Source organism: Uranotaenia lowii, chromosome 3 (genome assembly GCF_029784155.1).
Source record: "Uranotaenia lowii strain MFRU-FL chromosome 3, ASM2978415v1, whole genome shotgun sequence".
NCBI lineage: Eukaryota > Metazoa > Arthropoda > Insecta > Diptera > Culicidae > Uranotaenia > Uranotaenia lowii.
Genome location: NC_073693.1, coordinates 304,166,391 through 304,190,179, shown reverse-complemented (window position 1 = coordinate 304,190,179; position 23,789 = coordinate 304,166,391). Strand labels below are relative to the sequence as shown.

Below are 23,789 nucleotides of genomic sequence, written 5' to 3'. Positions count from 1 at the left end.
TTTCTCCAAATGGTGGTGATTTTAATTTTACCGTACTCTTTCCTAAAAGACGATGGCAAAGTATGTTAGTGGGTGGTTGGAGTGGAAACCCGTTGGGTCCATGAGGTTGAATGTTACGACGCGCGATACTTTGCGGTTGCAATGCATCTTAGCAGGAGAGTCGTCCTTCATCTGAAACTGAGATTTCTACGAACATAGGTATACGATCCGAGATTCAACTGGTCGTCGTCGGTGATTTCCCTGATGAGAACGGGCACAAGAAAAACTGACTCTGAAAACTTGTACTTGTTTAATCAACGGAAGCCTTCGGGAGCGGAAAAATGGTGTTTAGAAACTTTTGATTGAATTTCTTCTTAGCACAGTTTGGGTTTTCTTTTCATGCTTTCTTTAGAAGTTTCGGTTCCGTTTCGCGGTTGTAATTTGAGGATCCGCAGCAGCGCTAATTGTTTTAGTTGGAGATTTGAGATTAATTTGCAATCTTTAAACGTGAGCATCACGATTCAATTTAAGTATAATAAATGGGAAAACTGCTATTCATAATTTTGAAATTTCAGTTCTTTATTTTTAACTTATTATCAAAATACCAAAAAGTGTCCTACAAAGCCCAAACTTTCACATAGTCAATCTGTAATGCAGCATCCTTGCCGTTATTTTTGTCCAAATTCCACGTCGGAAGCCACCCATCTCGTCCATCCCAGAAGTCGGTTGCGGCTTTTGGAGAGCTGTTCTTCCAGGGTTTGGCCCTCGGGGTCTCAGCGTTATCCGGGAAGTAACCGTTGACTCCACCTACGGCAACGTTCAGAATAAAATGGAATTCTTGATCGAAGGGAGCCATCTTGCTCCCGTAACGCCAAGGATTCTCCAGATTGAGCTTATCAAAACCTCCACGTTTCCAGAAGCCTTCGCCGACTTCAATGACTTCTACGACCTCATCATTCAAAGTGGTTGTGATGTTTGTCGGACTCCAAATGAACCCATAGACGTTGAAGTCCTTGTTAAACTCCTTCCCTGGCTCAGAGTTCTTTGCCGAACTTGCAGTACTCCAGCCATTATACGAAGGATTCGGTCCAAAGTGAAGCGTCTGTCCAAACTGTCCAGTACCAATTGGTTTTCCCCCTGATACTAAATCTTCATTACCTCGAGACTCCATCAAATCCATCTCCCCGGAAGCGGGCCAAGTGCCGTACACGTTGCGCTTTGGAAGCAACCAAATGGCAGGCCACAGCCAATCGCCCGTCGGAAGTTTAGCGCGGATCTCTGCTCGGCCATATTTAAAATTGAATGAAGAGAGCGTGCGGACTCGTGCACTTTTGATGGGGTTTACTATGTTCATCTCCGTACCGCGACGTTCGCATCCGTAGAAGGCTGCATTGGTGCATCTAAAAAATTAAAATGAGTCAAAAATTAGGTGGTTTTTGTGAATTTATTTTGATTTTCTTAATGAATTTGTGAAACATTGATGTCAGTTATTAACTCGAGCGTCTTTGAGCATCTCCCTACTGTTGAACAAGCGAGCTGAGCGAAATTGGGCCTTGCGGAAGGCCAAATGCTATTTTGATCTACTTTGTTAGAATCTAAACCACATAACTTTCAAACCCAATCGAATGATCATTTAAAACTGTGGTCAGGCTTAAATTCAATTCAAAATGTAAAAAAATGCGCGACATTACGCTATTCAACCACACAACTCGTAATTTTTATATTAAGTAGTGTATTCGAAAAAAAGAATTGGAATTGCAAATTGATAAATTTTCAGTGAAGCTACCTACTAATGTACGGTTTACATATTGAATCTGGTTACAATCTGTCAAGTGATTTTGAAATATCGTCCAATACAGAAGCTCTTTGAAGAAATTTTTTGGGCAGGATCGCAAAAAATTCAGGAAAGTCCCAGCGAGAGACCCAAAAACAGCTGGAAATAAACTTTTCAACCAAAGTTCATATAGTAAATCGTTCAAGGTGTCTAAAAAGATCAAACAATGAGCTAACTCTTTCAAACTTCAACTATTCATTAAGTGAATTGATTAATTTAAGAGGTTTTATCAAGCACTATCCGAATATATCGATTGGGGAAGTGACAAATTCAAACTGGCTCGTCTAGCTGACTAATAAACAGGCCTGGCTTCATTTCTACAAGATAAAAAAGCTGCTCACCGGAAAAATAAACATAATACGGTGCTCAAATCGTGCGCAAAATATTTGAACCGATAGAGGGGAGATTTTTTGAAATATTACGTAATGAACAGCAAAACGAACTCTTTAGCAAGCACCTGGCTGGTTTCCAGCCAGAAAATTTTCGTTGAAAGTCTTGCCTGGATGTTCCGGAAAAAAAACAAGGAAAAAAAATTGAAAGATTTGATGTCTTGTAGCACGAAGACTTCCATAGGTCCTACAAAATTGATACTCTGTTTTGATTGGCTGTGAATCCTATAGTTATGCGAAAACTATAATACGTTGTTAAATTTTAATTTTTGGCTTTTTACGGTCTTGGATCTCAATCAAACAACTTATTTTTCGAAATACCCGACGTTTCGACCATTTTTTGTGGTCTTTCTCAAGGGAACTGGAAGTTTATTTGAATATTTAGTTTTGAGCATTGTTAGTGGACTATACTAAAGTGTGTAAACTCACTTATCTGTCTGCTGTTATTGTCAATATCGTTTTTTTCCAACGGCTAGGTGTCCAGTACTTGCAGCTCTGTGGGGGGTATTGTTGTTTTTTACATTTGAATCATATTTATAAATTTATCATCTTACAATTTTAACCGGAAAGAAAAGAATATTTTTCATCCGATTTCTTATGGTCGCACTTTAACGAACTTTTTGAACTATGGATGTTGTGTTATGTGGATTGTGTGGGTATTGTTTGGGGTTGAGCTTTCTGAGTTGGTAAGTGGGATTTGAATTGGTGTAATGTGTGAGTTTAGAGTATTCTTTATGCTATTGCTATTGCTGGTTGGTTGTTTTGGTTTTACGGGTTGTAATATGCCTGTGTATGTTGCACTTAATCTAGCTGTACAATTTTATGAAACGGGTCGTTCAACTGACCACTAACCAGACACACCAACAATGCAAACAGACCATATTCCAACACCTACGAGCGAATGATTACCCATCCAGCCTCATCAATAGAATGCTCAATCATCTTAAATCACGTTCAACCATAGCCACATCAAATCCCAATCATCTAGAAAACAACCCACAAAACATCGCAAACGAACTGATTGCAACAAAAACCACCCTATCACCATCATCAACCACCCAACCGCAGCATAAAAACCTACCATCAACAACTTCCATACAACAGAACCAACAATCATCAACCGACAAAGATCCTACGTTACCACCAGCTAAACATCAACAATCATACCACGCAGCATCATCATCAGAAACCCATCAACAACCTGTCCATCAATCATCGCCAGAAAACCAAAACCAGAACCAGCAACCATCAACAAACAAACCGAACAACCAATCAACTCCAACCGAACAACAACAGCCGAACCACCAATCATCAACAGACATCCAACAACCGCAGCATAATCACCAATCTTTACCAGCCACTCAAGAACAACAACTGCACCAACCAAATTCATCCATACACCAGCAGCATAATCCTCAATTAACACCAATCAGCCAAAATCAGCAATCACCACCGTCCACCAACCAGCAACATTCCAGCATAAACATCGAACCAGCATCCGTAAACACAATCACTCAGCCTACACAATCCGGAACATCCACCGATTTCAGCTACCGCACTTTAACATACATACCTTCGCTTACCACCAAAATCATTAGAGACCTGAAAAAAGAATTTGTAAACATTAAATTCGCCCAAAAAACGATCAACAACGTCGGAAAACTTTTTCCGATCGTCAAAGATCCCATCCTGCCGGGCCAACAGTCAAATATCATCTACAACATCCCATGCCGAGACTGCGAGAAGGTGTACATCGGAATGAGCACCAACACACTCACAAAGAGGATGTATGGTCACAAGTCCGATATCAATCGGTATGAAAAAGTATTGGACACCGGAGTCACCAACACCGCCGAAATAAAAAAGAAATTAGGAGATACAACAGCTATGACGGATCATGTTATAAACACGCAACATCGATTCGACCACAACAGAGCCAAAATCGTAGATAGAGCGCAATACACATCAACATTACGCGTATTGGAGATGTGTCATATCACCAACACAGAAAATACCGTAAACTTCAGGACAGATACAGCTAGATTAAGTGCAACATACACAGGCATATTACAATCCGTAAAACCAAAACAACCAACCAGCAATAGCAATAGCATAAAGAATACTCTAAACTCACACATTACACCAATTCAAATCCCACTTACCAACTCAGAAAGCTCAACCCCAAACAATACCCACACAATCCACATAACACAACATCCATAGTTCAAAAAGTTCGTTAAAGTGCGACCATAAGAAATCGGATGAAAAATATTCTTTTCTTTCCGGTTAAAATTGTAAGATGATAAATTTATAAATATGATTCAAATGTAAAAAACAACAATACCCCCCACAGAGCTGCAAGTACTGGACACCTAGCCGTTGGAAAAAAACGATATTGACAATAACAGCAGACAGATAAGTGAGTTTACACACTTTAGTATAGTCCACTAACAATGCTCAAAACTAAATATTCAAATAAACTTCCAGTTCCCTTGAGAAAGACCACAAAAAATGGTCGAAACGTCGGGTATTTCGAAAAATAAGTTGTTTGATTGAGATCCAAGACCGTAAAAAGCCAAAAATTAAAATTTAAAAACATTTCACCGGTCGAAAACATAAACCTAACATAATACGTTGTATTTGTGCCGAAGGAGAACAATCTGCTGAATTTGCCATAACTCAATAAAATTTAAAGTTTCAAGAAATTTTAAAGGTTAAGCTTCAGGCAACAGAAAAAGTACTTAAACAGCCTTGATTTTTAAAAACGGTAGTTCAAACGTCAAAAAAATTTGCGAATGTGAACATTACATTACTAAACAGCTTTACTGAAAATTTCATCGATTCCCATCCATGCTTTTAAAATAAGCTTGCCAGACTGCCCGGTTTTATTCGGACTTGCCCGGATATTTGATATAAAAATTGGAAAAAGTCCGGTCCGGTTCGATTGCCCGGATTTTGATGAAAAAGTCCAGATTTTGCCCGGATTTATTTACTTTATTTGGAAAATTTAAAATTTTTTTAGAAATTTTATCAAAATCAACATAAACGAGTTTTTGAAAGTTTACAATATGATTTTAAATCTGTTGATGTATTTCAAGGAAAAAAAATCAAGTATTTTTTTTTCTTGAGTTTTGTTGAACAATTCCTGAGTTTTGACCGAATTGACCGGATTTTGCTAGGTTTTTAGATAAAACGGGCAGGATTTGTCTGGCCCGGATATGTGCCGGAAAAAATCTGGCAACCTTAATTTAGAAGTTATTCACAAAACAAAGTGAAGCATTTTTTTCTCGAATACACTCTTTTTTACAGTAAATCTACACAGCAAAAATTATTTCCTGTAAAATTACAGTAAATGTCCTGTAACAAAAAGGAGCAGGACATTTACCGTTATTTTACTGGTCGAGGACATTTATTTTTCAGTGACTATATAAAATTACTGGCCTGTGAATTCAAGTAACCTGTAATTGCTATCGACCTGTAATTGCAAGCTACATGTAATTGCAAATGACCTGTAATTGCAAACGATCTGTAATTGCAAGTGACCTGTAAATCCCAGCTACCTGTAAACTAATATTCACGTAATTTAATTACATGAAAAGTATTTTTTCGGTAAAAATGAAAAAAACGAAAGTATGTTTGAAAGACTTTATTACTGCAAACAATCGCAACATTATACTATACTTAAAAATTATCTCTTTTTCACAACATCGACATGCATTTGTTTACAATAAAAAAAAAAGTTTTTTGTTAATGCGATGCAACTCTTTGGATACATTCAACGAATATATGTATCTTATCATCATTCGCAGAATGGCTAGCAGACCGACCTGCTGTTTTTCTGTTCACAAACAGTTGTTTGATTACAGCGCTGGCTGATGAAGATAGAAACATTTGACCTTTGAATCTGTTAAACGATTTATTTCTCTAAAACATTGTGCTAGCGATAGGCTAATATAAAGTAATGTAAATGAATGAAGTTTCTTAATGTATCGTCCAGTAAGTAGTATCACAACAAAAATGCTCTTCAATCTTATTCAAAATTAAGTAATAGTTTGAAATTGTCATCTTCAAAATATCAATATATAAACGCTGTAGTCTTAGTAAATTAGTTTTATTACAATATTAAAAATTCTCAAGCAGTGTCCGGAAACAAAACCAACTAGGTTTTGAATATTTTTTGTTTAACGTTTTTGGCTTCAAATATTGAAAAAAAAATTATCACTCATGAACCCGTTTTAGTCACTGAAAAGTACTCGTCCTTCAGTTTACCGAATCTGATATGTGAAATTGGTATCAATTTCATTTGATGAACCAAAACTTTCTCGTATTTTATTTTTTGAATTTTTCTATCAAAAATGTTTGATTTAACATTAGGTGGTATAAATAAGAGTCTAGCAATTGCTTTGCTAGCTTTCACTTAGCTCGAAAATGTAATGGCATCACTCGAAAGTATTTGCTTAATAATTTTTGAAAAATTCACAAAATATTCCTTTACCCGTGCTACAGAATAATAATATTCTTGCCAATCGAAGTATTCGACCCACGAAAACAGCTCGAAAATATCAAAAGTAATTGCTAGTGTCTTACTTATTTCACCTATTGGCTAAGCATGCAGTATTCTTAGTAAAACAGACATTTTATGACGCGATAATGAAACAATGTGAAATTTGAAGTATCTTCTTAATACATAACAAATCAGTATTGATGGGTAGATTCGAATTATTTTGAAAATTAATTAATAATAGCTACATTCAGATTGTATTTGACAATCATCTTAATTTTAATAATAATTTTTGGATACATTTTCTGATTCGTTGTGGGCTATAAAAAATATTGGCAATGGAAAAAAATATTTTTTTTAAATAGAAACAGTTAATAAATATCACTACACGATTCGTTCATTCATCCAAAAATCGGATTCTAACAGTTCTTCATGATTCGAACCGTCACCATTATTTTTACAAAAACTTATTCGAAGAAGCTCCTTTTTTCTCACTGTTTGCTCACGATCTATGCGGCAATTCGCGGTCGAAATCTAGCTGGCCTGGACTGGTCTGTTTGTGATTGACCATCCTCGGGAAGGTTTTTGATCAAATTGAGCTGTTCGAGGTTTTGGACGATCTTCAGAGTTGCGTTGCCATCTAATCGAGTGAACCCGAACACACATAGCATCAATCCGGGCTGATCCGAGCCTATTTTGATGAGGTCGGTGTAATCTTCGAACCGGAACTTTCAGTTTCCCTCATGTCTTCAGAAAGAGGCAAGTGCTTTCTGGCCCCTTGCAATCTAAGAGGATCCGGAAAAAGATAATTTTGATTACTATACTAAACAATTATTAATGTTTTGTAAAAGTACTCACCCATAGAACATAAGTCCACTTGTACCAATTTCAAATATCAAAATCATGTTGATTGGTTTGGTTAGTCATCCACCTGGAAATTTGTTGTACATTTATGTATAATACTGGCAGAATAAATGATACTTTAAAATTAAAACAAAAGTTGTCATCAAATAAACTGAGATACTCACCAGCTTAAATTTATTCTAAAAATAGAGAACGTTAAAGAACGTTCGAGTAGTTTTCCAGAAATTTTTAATGAATCTGCTGGGGCCGACTAATGTTTACATTTTTGGGAACCTCTAACCTTATATAGTCTTTTTCACTTGAGAATGTTTACCTCTATACATTTCAAAAGGGTGAAGGAAAAAAAATCCAAAAAATTTCAATGAGCATCCATGGTATCATATCGTTAGCATAAGTCCATAAAATACGGAAGTATTCTTAATAAGAAAGTTTTTGTAATTGCGACCATATGAAAATCAAGCTTGTTGAATTAAAACAAATCGAAAAAGTGAACCACGCGATCATCATGATAACATCATCATCAATGTGTGTATATATAGGAGGTGTAGCGATATGAGAAACTCCCGATTCAGCCAATTTTATTTGGTTTCTATGGAGTTCGTGGAGTTTGTTTACCAACAAACCCCTCAGCTCGAACAAATTTTCCGATTTTTCGAATAAACTCACTGAATCTCACCGCGCTTCCCTAGCCTACTTTCTGACAAAGTCAGAGAACCTTGTGATCTAATAACCTTGATCATCATCATCATCATCATCATGTCAAAATTTGACAGAAACGATAAAAACGTCCAAAAAGAGATTTTGTAGTGCAAAGTCATAATGCACCAGGTAAGGCATCTTATTAATGTAGCAAGTTTTGGTGAATAGTAATGAATCTACAGATTTTCACGAATATGATTCATTAATCGACAGCCAATCTATTGAACATAATGAGTGATGATACATATAATTTAAAACTGAAACGCACTGTGTATTTCTACTACACTTAACCTTAGTTACATATAATTAAAATTAAATATACAAATAATCAAAATAAAAAATATGAATCATTCTATTGATTTTAATGTTGTTTCGTCTCACCTACACTTGTACATGTAGCGGAATACTTTACCTGAATATTTCTATAAATCCGTTTGTTTATGTTAATTCAAGTATTATTTGATATTTTGATTTTTTCATGACGATATTAGTCCTCTAATATTATAATTAAAATAAAACTTCGTACAAAATGATACAAATAAGAACAACCTTAGCCTTTAGGGTAAGTAATGTACATGTAGATATAATAAACTTATATAAATTTTACCTATTATTGATCGATTTTTTTTTGCAGATTTTGAGTATCAAAATAAGAGGAAATAAATGGAAACTGCTGTTTAGGGATACAGAACTGATGCTACAAGGCAATTTCTGTAGGTTTATAATTTTTATGAAATCCCAGAATGGGCCGTGAAGAGTCAGGTAAGACTGGTAGATTACGATGCAGATATGCAGTTTGATTACTTTAACAAAAATAATAAAAATAGATTCTTTGATCGGAGAAGCTAAACTTAGCCCATTTGACGTTGGATTACAGGTTAGGTAGGTTTATTCTTCACGTACTTAACTGATTGAAAGTTCGACATTATTAATTAAATATGACAAATGGCCTAACTTGAAGAAAACATAGCTTACGGATCTTTGGAAGAGAACGAATTCTACGAGTACATACAGATTGTCAACCTCTAATCTTATCAGTGCTCTAATGTTGAAAAAGTCATCAAAAATTTAATCTTTCTTCAAATCATAACTCAAACACTGCAGATAGTACCTAATGGATTTGTTTTGCTGCAATGCAATTGAGACCCCAAATATCGTTTAAATATTAAATCGTAATATGATTGAATTTCAAGGAACAGAAAAACTCTTCCAATTGAATTGAATTCCAATTTACAGAATATTCTAAATACTTACTGCTTTTCTAGCTGTACAGTCACCGAACCAAATTTCAGATTTTTGTTGCATCAGAACACTTGAAGTTTGGTGTCGCTTACATTCCACAGCTGTGTCCTCGGTGACTACCGGAGATATTATGTTTTCCGAAACTTGAGATTCTATGGGACGACAAAAATAAATTTTTAAATTCATGTAAAACTACTTACTTGAATGATTTGCCGAATAAAACACAATTCTAAATTCACCATGTCACAGATACAAACGCATTTGAAACACTTCAGCTCTGTAACACATTGATACTATTCGTAATTTAATGCAATCGGAAGTGTTTTGACAATGTGAAGCAAGTTGAAATCAAAATTCGAGCATAGATTTCACTATTTAAAACCCCATTTCACCAACTTAAATCTCAAACACTGACGGAGTCAAAATTAATTGTTTTGAGCTCTTGCGTTTTGCGCTTTTGTCTTTAAAACATAATTTTACATTTTCTTCGACATAGATTTATATTCAAATATGAATTTTAAACGCAAATTGATGTAAATTTAGATCTTTCCATAATTAAATCAAAACTACTTTAGGTTTTGAAGCGTTTCTGTCAAGTATAAATTTATAAAATTTTTGGTGTGTAAGCTCAAAATTAAAAAAAATCGAATGATCTCAATTTAGTCCATAGGCTGATATGAATAAAGCTCTAGTAATTGCTTTTGCTATTTTCGAGCAGTTTTGTTAGTCAATATCTTCGAATGGCATGCATATTTTTAATCCGGAGCAGGTTGAAAGTAAATGTTTTACTCAGCTTTTTCATATCTAGCTGAGCAAATGCTTTCAAATGTTGCCATTCAAAAGTTCGAGCAGAGTAAAAGCTATCGAAGCAATTGCTATTTTTTTATTCATACCACCTATAGTCCATAAAATAGTTCCCTGTTTTTTACCCTCATCAAATGTAAGTTTGAGTTCAAAACTAGTAACGTGTGTCGACCAAAATAAAAATATTATTTGATCCTCGTTTGTTTCATTTAAAATACGATTATTTAAAATCAGCGGTTTCTTTTTGTAGTGAGTCGGATTCCTCCTTTCAACAAATAGGGAGGAAAAAGTGATTCTAGAACCTTTCCAAAATGATAGTACCCAACCCAAGTAACAATTTAAGCTTTATTATGGTCGGCAAAATATCGTTTGGACTATCGTATTAATCTTCATAAAAAGCTAAAGCGCATTCTATAACATCACCTGGACTCTAATAAAGCCAAAATCAGGCTATTTGGCCCTACCCTAGAAACGTCATCAAGACGTATAATTGTTGGTCATCAAAGTTGGTCACCAAAGCTTTTAAAAAGCTATTATAAAACATGTTAGAAATTTTTTTTTTTCGGTTCTGTTAGTTCTCGGAGTTTTTTTTTAATTTTTTCCAGCAACCATAATGGTTGATGAATGATGATTGCATTATTCAGATATAATCTGGTAAAATTAATAGCTAAAAAAAACAATGTTTTAACCATATATTGAGCTTCTTTTCTACTGCCAGTCAAGATTTTAGGTAAAATGTATATGAAATAGTATCTTAAAATAAATGCGCCTCGTCAAATCTGATGGTCAATCATGATGGAATTGATGGAAAAAGGCCTGAAAAAATTTTTTCCAATGCATGCATTGTGAATCCATCAACATGGCGTCCTTTTGTGCCCTTCGATTTTGCAACCAACATGGCGTGAGTCAATTCATAGTTTTATTATGGTTTAATGATGACCCCAAAAAAAGCTACGATTTGACGTTTCTCTCGCAAGCCAACCAATTACACGCTAAGGTTGAGTTCCTCATTTCTGAGTTGTTAATCATTAGTACAGTAAATGAGGACAGACTTTTTGAATGAAAAGGGATTGGTTTTGAATGACCCGTGGAATAAATCATGAGTTGAAGTCAAATTTCGATGTTTGACACCATCTTGAAATCCAAGATGGCGGCTTCCGCTGAACTTGAAAATGGTGTAAATGACTTGAAATCGCATGAAACCCCAACAAAATGGGTATCGGGTGAAAGGGCTAAACGAGTAGAAGTTGAATTTCGCTATCAGACGCCATCTTGAAATCCAAGATGGCGGCATCCGCTCAACTTTTAATGCTTAATGCTGACAAAAAGTCGCATTAAACCACCACTATACGGGTATTGGGTGAAAGGTTTAAATTGTATTGGTCTTATTCTTGCGAAAACTATAAGGTTATGTTGTTTCTGTTAACCGTCTGATTTAGGCACATGTGCCAAATTCGATGTTGCCAAAATTGAATGTTGCCAAAAACGAACGGGGTCTGTATTGTGGTGGTTTTTGTGGGATTTTCAGTCACTAACAGTTTTTAAGAGAAACGCGAAAACAGATATTTGACTTCTTTCATTTAGCCTTAGCACCCAATACAATGTATTTGGGAGTTTCATGCTATTTTCATTCATTTACAGTATTTTTAAGTTCAGCTGAAGCCACCATCTTGGATTTCAAGATAGCGTCAGAATGCAAAAATAAACTTTTTATAGCTTATCCCAATTGACAAACACCCATATTTTGGAGGTTTCATGCGATATTCAAATATTTAGAGCAATTTTATAGTTTATAGAAAGCTGCCATCTTGGATTTCAAGATCACGCAGCGAAAAGGTTTTTTATTTCAAAGGAAAGTGCCGCAAAAACAAAGGATTTTTTCCTTTGGTTTTGGGACAAATAAAAATTCTTTTGGTTCAAAAGCATTTTCCTTTGTTTCAAAGAATTTTTCTTTTGAAAAATCTTTGAATCAAAATCTTAATACTTTGAAACAAAAAACAGTTTCATTTGATACAAAGTTGTTTTCGTTCGCCACAATGTTATTTAGATTTAGATTTAAAAATATTGGTTCATTGAACCATTTTCCATTTATTCCTATTGGAGGACATATTTCCTGTTGTTTTGAAATTCCTTTTAGGAATTTCAAAAAATAAAAAGAAAGAAATTTATATGTCAAATTTATTTTTATTTACAACAGATGAAACTCTTGGCCACAAACTAGTTCACTAAAATCGATCCGGTCCAAATTTTTGTCGATCCGACCGCTGGATTTGGAGCGGTGTCATCGTGCGCAGCTTTCATCTCGGTTGAGACATCCACGGAAACCATCCTTCGGCTCTGGTTCTGTAAAAACGCAATCACTTATAGAAAATCTTTGATATTCACTCTTTAATTTACATACTTACCATACTTCATCCTGAATCCTTCTAATATAGTGAACTCTGACCTACATCTTCACACGACCGGCCAAACTTGATTCGATTTTTCGGTTTTGTATTCTTCTTGCAAGGCAAATCAAAATATCTTTTGAATCAAAGGCTGAAGTTTTTATTTAAAGGAATAATTTCTTCAAGTTAAAAACATTTTCCTTTGGTTCAAAAAAAGTTAACTTTGTTTTAAAAGAAATAAGCTCAATTAACATTTATTTAGAATCAAAGTATTTGCTTAAATTCAAAATCCAAAAATATTTAGTTCAAAGAATTAATTCTTTGTTTCAAAAAATATTTTTTTGAATCAAAAACAAAAGTTTTTGGTTCAAATAAAACAGGAGTTTGATTCAAAAAAAATGAATGTTTTGAAACAAAATCATTTTTGTTTTGGTTCAAAAGCCTAGTTTTCTCTACGTGATGGCGTAAGATAGCAATATTCGACTTCTACTCGTTAAGCCCTTCCACCCACTACCACCTAGGTTTCATGTAATTTTAAGTCATTTACTACATTTTAAAGTTTAGCGGAAGCCGCCATCTTGGATTTCAAGATGGCGTCAGATAGCGAAATTCAACTTCTACCGGTTGATTTCTTTCAACTTATTCCCCTATAATATAGGTTTAATGCGATTTTCAGTCATTTACAGTATTTTCAAGTTGAGTGGTAGCCGCCATCTTGGATTTAAGATGGCGACGGGCAACGAAATTTGACTTCTACTATTATTCTACTCTCTTATTACTTTTACCTAATAACCATATTGTGAAGGTTTCACGATATTTTCAGTAATTTACAGCTTTGAAAATAAAAACGGAAGCCGCCATCTTGAATTAATGATGGCGTCAAGCAACAATTTTTTTTCCTACTATTTGGGCCCTTTCACTCAATACTCATATTGTAAAGATATTCATACCACTTTCGGTGATTTCAAGTTTTCAAAGATGTATTTTTTTAATTTTAACTCAAAACCAACACGCATAACTTACCAAAAATGTGTAAAAATGGGAGTTCCAATTCAAATATGTGCTATCTAATCTGAGCGTGTCCTGTTTTGACATCTTGATCGAGAACTGTCACTAAGTTTTATGGCGGTTTAATAATCATGCACTGAGTGCTATTATAGAACATGCAAAAGAAAGCTTGGAGCAAACTTCTAGGTTTGTGTTTTATTATAGTTTAATAAAAGCATTCACAACTCTTTCAAAATAACTAAAACAGCATGTTTAATAAAAGTTTTATTAGCGTTTTCAAAACCATCTGAAAACATAAGGTCGAAAAAAAATTATAAGCATTCTGCTTGACCATAATAAAACCGCCATAAAACGAGCTGCACAAAAAAATGTCATAATTAAACCATGATAAAACTTCCTAATGCTAGTTGGCATAATCTGTGTTACTTGGGAACGGATTTGTTTTAAATCAATCGCATTCGGGAACTTCAAAAAGTCAGCAGCAGTACTGAGCAAGTACACACCAGAAGAACTCAGATCAACCGGACCATACCACAACAATATGTTTGCCCCGGCACAAACAGATAAATGTAACCCAGTCAACAGGACCTCTACTCCAGACGGTCCAGCATGGTTTTTTTTTGTTATTTACTGCTGCTTTAAGCCATCGCTGTGAAAATAACATTCATGAAGTAAGTCACGAGAAGTAGGTATTTCTTGTTAAATGATTGTAGTTGATGTTGTGATTATGTTCCTAAGTTCCTAAAAAAAAAAAATGAATTTCCAAATTTATAGTTCAGAAACTAATTCACGTGATTCTTGATTTAAAAATTTGTTTCAAGGATTTAAATTTCGACACAAAGTTATTTAGTTATTTAGTTTGATTTATCGTGTGGATAAGCAAACCCTTGAATTTGTATAGCAGTAACTAGTTTTGAATTCCGATTTTTGAAATGTTGCAAAAATTGCATCTGAATGTTAGTAACTGTTGGCAGCAATTAATCGTCGCTGCTTCTGAGCCCACAACATCAGTGCGCAAGTTAAATTGGCTGAAACAGTGGCTCCGACTGACACGGTCAACTTGATTGGTCGCCTGATCAGTAAGAATGACATGATTTGATGATAGATGCCACCATTGAACTCTCAATCCACCCTAATCCCTATACATAAATTGAGCATAAAGATTTTCGAACCTCACCTAATTCGGCGTCGAACAGAAGCCTCGGGGATTGGGTTCGTCGTTGTAGGTCCCGATCTTAGCAGTTAGTTGTGGCCACTCGGTCCTGATTTTGCAATTCCGGTTTAAATGAAATGGAGTGACTTTTCAAAGCTGAATAAACGATTGTAAAATTAAATACGGAAATTTGATCCATTCAACTTATTGAGGTACTTACAAGCAATCAATATTACAAAACAAGTACGGCTTAAAGAAATTGTGATGCTGCCACTAAGCGGAAAAGATTTTTTGAAGCAAACAGTCAAACGATTGCTGGCACGAAAACTCATTTTGCTTTTGCTTTGTTTTATAACTGGAAATTTTACAGGCCCGTAATATAAAACCAACCTGTAAATAAAACGTTCACTTGAAATTAAATGCTTTCAAACAGTAAAACTACGGCAAATGTCATGCTCCTTTTTGTTACAGGACATTCACTGTAATATTCAATGGTTTTCTTTGAATTTCAGTCACAAGCAATTAAAATTACATGTTTTTCTTATTACAGGTTGCTTTAATTTACAGGCAACTATTTTCAATGTCACGTAATAGTCAAAATTTTTTTCTGTGTATGACTTTCTGTCTAAACTGTCTAAATAGTAAATTACCTTACAGAAAACGCTAATTTGACCTTAAAAAAACGCTTATGATTATGATAAGTGAGTTGCGTCTCTGGATCGCATTCAGGTAAAGTTTAGTTCTTTTAGAAATGGGACACTTTCTTTTGCTAATAGCTCGTTTACTACTAATCGGACATTCGAAATTTTGGCAGCAATTTGTTGCCTGTATAAAGTATTATCCGACCTATTTTTTCAAAATTTAAAAATTACGTGTTTTTGAGATATTTACGATGCAAGAGAAAAAGGAAAAAATAATTTTGCACAGTTACATTCAAAATCCATCATAATCAAATTGATAGCTGAAAAAACCGTTGATTATTCGAAGAATTACGCAAATGTATGCAGTATGCAAATACTGTCCAAAATGTCCACAAAGTTCAATGTTAATGCTTATTGGAGTGAAGCATATGATCGGACACTTCGGCTAAGGGACATCAGAGAATCAAGTCTCATACCAGCATTTTTAATTTTCAAAAAGCGAAAAACTAAAGGTAGATCGCTGAAATTAAAAAAAAATTCTTCGATAAGCTGAAAGTGTTGCCTGGTAATGAGTCATTCAAACCACACCTCAAACACTAAATTTTTGCCAGTTCCAGAGCTCGTAAGCTGTATAGCCGGTTCCGAGGCTTTGGGACAGATGATTTCTAATGAACGACAATACTTATGAAATACCCTATTTTAAACAAATTCGAGCGTTTGAATCCTATACCATGTCTGCTCGTGGCAAGGTCCCGAGTATATTAAAGTATGTATTTGCTGGTTATTTTTATGAAATATTATGATTTCCCAAAATTCTGCTCCTGTGGAAAGAAATAACAATATTCAAAACGAAAACTATGGTTTTCGCTGTTTTTAAAAGCCTCAAGAGAGTAATCTTTTATACACCCTTCGCAAACTACGATCTATACTTACCGATTATACTTTAAGTTTAATCTCGTGATGGTTTTACTTCGTTATTGCCAGATTTTTCCAGCATAAATTCCATTAAAAACGCTCAAAAAGTGGCTCAAAAATTATCAAATTTATTAATTTCGAAACATCTGTATCCACTTAATTGCCCTCAGTTTCTCTTAGAAGTGTTGGTTCGAAAAGTAGCAGAAATTGAAGGAGGGTGTAGCTACCTATACTACAGATTAGACGAAGTATTAGTTTGAAAAACTGATCAATATCATGATTGAAAAAAGTGTGCGCTAGCCGATAGGAGGTACCAAGAATAAAGTAGAATGTATTCTTACAAAAAAACGATAAATATTTTTTTTCAATTTTTTTTCATGAATTATCATAAAATTACCTTCATTTCCTTCATAGAAACTTTTTAGATCAAACGAAAGGTTTTTGAGATACACGCATTCGTAACTGTCCCATTTCTAAAAGAACTAAGCTTTACTAAACAAATTCATTGCGTATCTGGTTCGAAATTTTAAAACTTGTTAGTAACGTTGGAAAATGCATTTAAGAAACGTATGCCAAAAGCTGAATATTGATCGCTGTAAGGCCATAATGAGAATCATCCCTGGGGCATTATAAGCACAGAGAACAGACGTACAAGCTCGAACAAAAAATCTTCAAAAATGTGTAAAATTTCAAATGCTGGTATCCAAAAAATACATTGAAAATTAACTTGGAACAGTGCCATCTATTACGCCGTTCAAAAGTTACAAATCAAATTTTCAATTGCCAGTTTTCGAAAAGGCTTATCGTATATGAACACATTAGTAATTACACTAATGCCGCTCTAAAATAGGCAGGTTCAATTTGTTGCTGGATAAATGCAATAAGAGTTACTTTTGATTAGACAGAATTTCACTCCCTTTATTTTTGCTCTACTGAGGCAGTGAAAATAACTAACAGTTTTGAAATACATTTTTGCACTTCTTGGACGTTTATCGTCAGACGACGAATCGGCTATCTCCAGTCAATTAGGTACATTTTTTACGATTTGGTGTGTTTCGAGACATCAGGTGGCCCAGCCAAAAAATAAAAATTGGGTCAAAACGGTCGTTGGATATTTTACACAAGTTTCGTGGACTAGCTTGTACGTCTGTTCTCTGTGGTATAAGCACCATGAACCGGGGCACGATGGGCATTTTCTGCTTTAGAATCTAGCAGCATATTTAACTCGATGAAATCAACTCATTTGAGAGCTACAGCTTATCTTATTTCATCCGACGATTTGGCCTAGCGGAATTATCTCAGTGGACTTGAGTTCTCGAATCCTGGGGCGGGATTATGGAACTCGAAACAATCGAGTTTCGTTTGATTCGACCAACTTTGGCATTACCGATCTCGATTCGAATGGAACGTTTCGCGATGATCTACTACCCGATTTACTCGAAATCTAGTACTTTAAAATTTAGAACACGAAAGAGATTCGTAATACTGATTCTAGTTGGATTCGAGTTCAACTCGAAACGGGTAACTCGAATCGAATAGGATTCATAATTTCACCCCTGATCGTGGCGATTTTTTTTTCATTTACCATTCATGATCGATACACTTTGCACTAAACGGTGAGTCGTCGCATACATCTAAAAAAGTAACAACAAAATAATGTGTGGAGATTACAAACAACTCACGTACACTCATAAATTTTGTTTCTGGGACATTGTTTTGCGTTGTATTATGTATATTTTTTTCGTCACTTGATAACTTAGTTAGTTCTATTCAAAAAATTCTGTAATATGTAAAAGAATATTGCTTTTTTGCTGAAAAATTGATACTATATAGGAAGTACGAAACTGTTCCTCATGAAAATTTATTCTAGAAAAAAACCGTAGGGTAAGTGTTCCTAATGTGGCATGTGTACCTAATGTTAACATACTGTTCGATTTTGCTTGTTTTTGACGTTATTTTTCACTTATCACAATTATCAAAAAAATGATATTGTAAAGGATCATGTGATCTTTCATTTTACAAACAAATTAGCTTTCTAATTCACAAGATTTTTCGTAAAATCCGGATTGTTTCCTAGTATGTCCAAATTGAATGGAAGTGTTAGCAAATTACTTAAAAAACACCTGTTTAGAAATAGAAGATTAAAGCTGAATTTATCAACCGATTTTTTTGAAATTTTTTGACGGATTGTTTTTTATAATGATTTAAGTAATAAGTATGTTAGAACGATGTTTTGTTCGTGTAAAAACTTAAAAAAGCATATGTCCACAATTAGGAACACTATTTTCAACGTGTTCCTAATTATGGACGTAGTCAAAGTTTTCCAAACTATATCAAAGTCATAGAATGTATTTGAAATAAATTTGATTGAAAGAATTGTGTTTTAACATAATTTTCAACGATCTGTTAAAATAAACTGTTTTGAGCTAATAAAACATGTTTTTTTTTACTTCAGTATATCTCAAAGCTTAAAATGTTGAAAAAATATGGTTGTAAGGAACGCACCTTTCGCGACAGAGAAGGAAACCATCAAATTACAGAGAGCTTCTTAACGAGAACAGAATCGAAAGGAAAAATAAAAAAAAATCTCAATAAAATACGTTGTTTACCGTCTTTTGGGGCAACATACAACACTTTTCAACTTCAATTGCTTCTTAAACCCTAATGTCCATTGATAATCCTACCGTTTGTACATCAAAAGTTTTAAGGTTAATGGGACATCAAATTAACGTAGTCAGAAAAATAATTGGTTTCACCAGTTATTTTTAAATTTACATAACATGCGATTTTCACCCTACTAAGAAAAAGGGGTATCTAAGTTGCAAATACCTTTGTTCTTAATGAAAAATCAAATAAAAAATTTTGAAAAGTTTTCGACATATTTGAGATGTCGTTACGCATAAAGCACGATCTGCAGTTATTTAAGATTTTGTTAGAATTAAAGTTTATATTTTTTCTTTTAAAAGAAAGCAGAAGGATGCTGATGCATTTAGGGATAAATAATACTACAAAAATTTTACATCATATTTTAGCTTATGGAAACAAGGTTTAAACTGTGAATCGTTGATTTGCATGTCGATGCATTTTAGCCTAGACTGGTAACGGAATTTTAAAAATATTTATTTTAAAAAATTAAATGATTGTTCGAAAAATATTCATACACCAACAGTGTTGATGTAGGATAATAAGTTCCATATAAAGTTTGTAGGTAATATCACTAAGTCAATCCGTCCCATTGTGTAAAGTTTTTTACGGCATCAAAAATGTAAAAATTTCGATGTTTCGAATTTTCTATGAGATTCAAAAACTTCATAAAATTCTCTCACGATGTGAGAAACTATGGCATCATCGTTTTTTTTTAATCATTAAATGATAGTTTTAATCAATTATATTAAAATAAAAGTTAAATAATTGTTGTGGTACCCAAATGTTGCATCTAACAATGCTGTTGCATGATGCTCTGTTTAACTTAACTTATTTGTATCCATTTGTATCCATATCCATTCATTGTAGAATTTTCTACTTTTTGAAATATAATAAATGTATCCATTGGAAAAGGTAAAGTTTGAATTTAAATGAGCTCAATATTCACTATTTTCCTCAAAACTAGCGTAAAGGAATATTGTGTAGGATTTAAATAGTTCTCATTTCCCGATTCATATTCCTAAAACGTTGTTATATTTATAAAAAGGTGAGTTTTAAGATTTTTCTTTTTAAAGTATTAAAAAAACAGACCCATATGCAAAATCAGGAACAAAAAGTGTAATATTTGGGTACGCGGATACATTTTTCCTCATATGTTAACATTAGGAACACCCATATGTTAACATTAGGAACAATTAGTGCCATATTAGGAACATCGACACACTTTATAAAACATGATATTTTTCGTAAATTAAGGCTTGAAATGATTATTTCAAACCAAAACAGAGTTCAGAAAAAAAATTTGGAATTTAGTCACCAAAAAATTGTATATCTAAGTATTAAAGATTCGGCGCAATAATAACAAATCTAAAAACCTCTGACAAAATATAGCGAAATTAGGCTCATTTACCCTACTTCTGTAGAGAAAAAGAGTGCTTAAATACTATGCCCCGGGTGCTCGTTATGCCCTTATCTCCACTACATATCTGTACACTTTGCGATTATTTAACTGAATTTGATACTGGGTTTTCCACATTTAAGCTTTTTTCCTCAGTTGGAACAACTTTTTCATGAAGCGAAAATGTTTGACGTCCATGCGTGTCAACTCAAACTCACAGAAATTCAGTGTTATTTAAAACTTAAGGTAAATATTGTTATCTTAAATTCTGATTTAAAAATAGCTAAGCTTCATGATTTCTAAACGTTATCTTAAATCAGCTCCGTCGTTCTTGTTTTAACTTACAATTAGAAATAAACCAGATTTTTAACCTCCTTTTTTAATTTCTCCTAATGTTTTGACTCAAATTTGATATTTAAAACGAATACTTAATCTAATATGGAATTTTCAAATCATTTGGAATGGTATCAAATAAAAATTTGGTTTAAAGTTTTGACACTTTTTTATTCAACTACGAAGCTTGGAAAAAATATTTTAAAAATCTGATGACAAATAACGCATACGGTTTTTCATTTTTCCATTTTCCAATTCATATCTGCCAACATTCGATATCCGAGTTTTTAAGTATGGCTCTGCTTTTTTTCTCAAAGACACAATCAATAATATGATTGAATATTACATGCTTATAATTTTTCAAAAAGTTTTAGCCGTTTCAAATAAAGAAATGACCAAAAATGGTCTTTTTTTTTCAAATTACCCATTCATTTTCTAAAATTAGTTTTGGTTTTAGTCTTTTAAATTGAATACGGATTTTAAATTTGTATCTGGATGAATGAACCTAGCTCTGGCACTGAATTTTAATTTGAAACTGTTTATTTTTGAATTGTATTTTTTATCCATTAATTGAATTTAATTTATTATATTGGAATCATGTTCTTTATTCTTATATTCATTTCGAGTAAAAATAAATATTCAGTGTTCCTTTAATTCCCTTTGTTTTTTTAAATTTTTATTCTGAACTAAAATTTGAGACTTTAACTCTGTATTTTATTGTTGTGGTCAACAAGTATATTTCTGAAGTAGAATTTTGATTTAAATTTTGACTTCGCATCTTTCAACTGAAACTTTATTGTGAGAATGAACATTAAATCAGGATTGACATCTCAAGTTTGAATAAACGATTTGCTGTTTCATTTAGCATTTTGTTTAGCAGAAATTATGCTTGTTTTAAGAATAAATGTACTAGATTTTTTACAAATTTCTAGAGATATATCTTTTATTAGAATGAGAACCAAATTTGGGAACCCCCCCTAGAAAAATGGACCCGATTCTGCCGACAATTTTATCTGGCCCTGTTTGTAATTGATATTACTAGACTTAACTGTATGAAGTGCAAAATTTAGTTACTTTGGTGATATATCCCATTATTGGTTTCAGATATGAATTTAAGATTTTATATATTTACAAAATTTTTGATAAGTTAGTTTTCAATTATCATGTAATTGAACTGCTGGCATGTGTAAAAGAATTTTTTTTCAAATTCCGCTTCACAACTGCAAAGATTTAAAAATATCTATAAGGATTGATGACTTTCATTTATTTTGTAATGTTATTCTTTATTATGAAAAAGTTGTAATCTGAAGGCAATCCGTACTTTGGATCGACGTTTTCGTTTTTACGTCAGCTCTGAAAAATTAATTTTGTTTATTTCCGTAAAAGTTTGTATAATAAAAAAAAATATTTCCAGTTCATTACAAAAAAGATAACCCAATGGTCAAAAATATCAAATAAAATAACGTCCCAAAAACAAATTAATCAGAACTTTGTAGAATTTGACTTGTCAAATACAACAAGACCGATGCAAAAAAAATGCAAAGTAAGATTTTATGTAAATTTAAAAAAGGACAAAAAACTCTTATAAATATCTTGTATTGTAACTTGTAACTAATTATAACTAGCAACTTGAGTATTCTCAATCTTTTAGTTTTAAAAATTTAATACTGCTAAATTTTAAACAATAAAAAGTGCTTGTTGAAAAAAAAACAGATTGTAGACATGCGAGGGATATTAAGAATTAACAAGCCAAATCGCGTTATTTAAAAAAAAAAAGAAAATTTGAAAATTTCCCGTAGCGTTTTCTTGAAGGAAGAGAGGGTGGCATAAAACGAATTTTAGACTGTTTCGTTCTAAAGACCGCAATGAAATTTGAATTGAGGAAACAAAATTTCGACATTCAATAGACTTTTTAGACTAGTTTTGACAATAATTTTTTATCTGAAAATTCCGATTTTTTTTCCTTACACTCCAAATTTTTTTCTTAACTTTGAACATCTTAATCCAGTTCGATAATTTGTTCCTAAACATTTCCCTTACTACATTATGACTTACTTTTTCGACTTGGTCAATTAAAATTGATTAAGATGATACTCACTGTTCAACCGGTCGATTTCCGAGCAAACTAAGCGTTCCGGAGCTCAAAAAGCCATCCCCGAACTCCTGAGACGTTAACGTTGGCTTCAAGTACAGAACACCATCTTCAACGAACGAGTTTGATCGATTGTTTGTATACCACTGGAATTCCCAGTTCTGGAAACGAAAGCAAACAGAAACACCATTTCAATTCAAGATGTCCACTAATTGGCTTCACGGATGGAACCGCGTCCGAAAACCAGTTCCAGTTTAACTCCAATCACTTACACCTCCCCCGGCCAAAGTGTTCTCATGTTCCCAGATTTCAAAATCGAAGAAGTCGAAGTTGTCCTCGAAGACCAGTTCGCCGCTGCAGAACTTGCGGCCCCTCTGGATGACACTTCCGCTGGCCGTCGTCGGCGATGGGGTGCAACGTTTCCGGTCCCGCACCAGGGTATGCGGTTCTTGACCTTGGATCACCGGTATCAACAACGCGACGAGCGACGCTCCGAAAAGCAACGATAACCTACTGCGAGCGGTCATCATCGTTACGCGAGCTGTTTAGATCGACCGGATCTGTTTGCGTGTTCTAATCCCAACCGATGTAAATGATCTGAACAGATCAGACTTAAGCGCGACACTGAACTCGCAATTGAGCATTGAGAGAGATTTTATAGAGGTGTACGATTAAAATGAGTGATCGTCTGTGGCCCAGGGTTGCCGAGCTGTTGAATTCGAGACTTTAAGATGAACATGCTTTAAAATAACATTTTCTCCACATGTAACAAAGCTAAACGAGAATCAGCAGTTAAATTCCTGCTTATACCCTATGTTTTGGCACCGGAACACTTTTCGGAACGCGAATTAGAAAACCGAAACTGTTTCACTTAAACGAAACAACTTTATTTGTCGGATCTAAATT

At 33.9% G+C, this 23,789-nt stretch overlaps 1 protein-coding gene across 1 annotated transcript; it reads right to left on the bottom strand.

The window, feature by feature from the left end:
* Positions 1–533: 533 nt before the first annotated feature.
* LOC129754887 (beta-1,3-glucan-binding protein-like) lies at positions 534–23,500 on the bottom strand. Its single transcript, XM_055751144.1, has 3 exons — positions 23,156–23,500; positions 22,890–23,044; positions 534–1,379 (listed from the first exon to the last, which is right to left on the bottom strand). Exons 1-3 carry the CDS (start codon positions 23,411–23,413, stop codon positions 596–598), a joined length of 1,197 nt encoding a protein of 398 aa, XP_055607119.1. The 5' UTR covers positions 23,414–23,500; the 3' UTR covers positions 534–595.
* Positions 23,501–23,789: the final 289 nt, after the last annotated feature.

What these genes read in the sequence shown, in the direction of transcription:
- LOC129754887 (XM_055751144.1), bottom strand. Translation starts at nt 23,413, where the DNA reads ATGATGACCGCTCGCAGTAGGTTATCGTTGCTTTTCGGAGCGTCGCTC. An exon ending in ACACTTTGGCCGGGGGAGGT is followed by an intron (nt 23,045 to 23,155) that starts GTAAGTGATTGG and finishes TTTCGTTTCCAG; the next exon opens with AACTGGGAATTCCAGTGGTA. An exon ending in GGAAATCGACCGGTTGAACA is followed by an intron (nt 1,380 to 22,889) that starts GTGAGTATCATC and finishes TTAATTTTTTAG; the next exon opens with ATGCACCAATGCAGCCTTCT.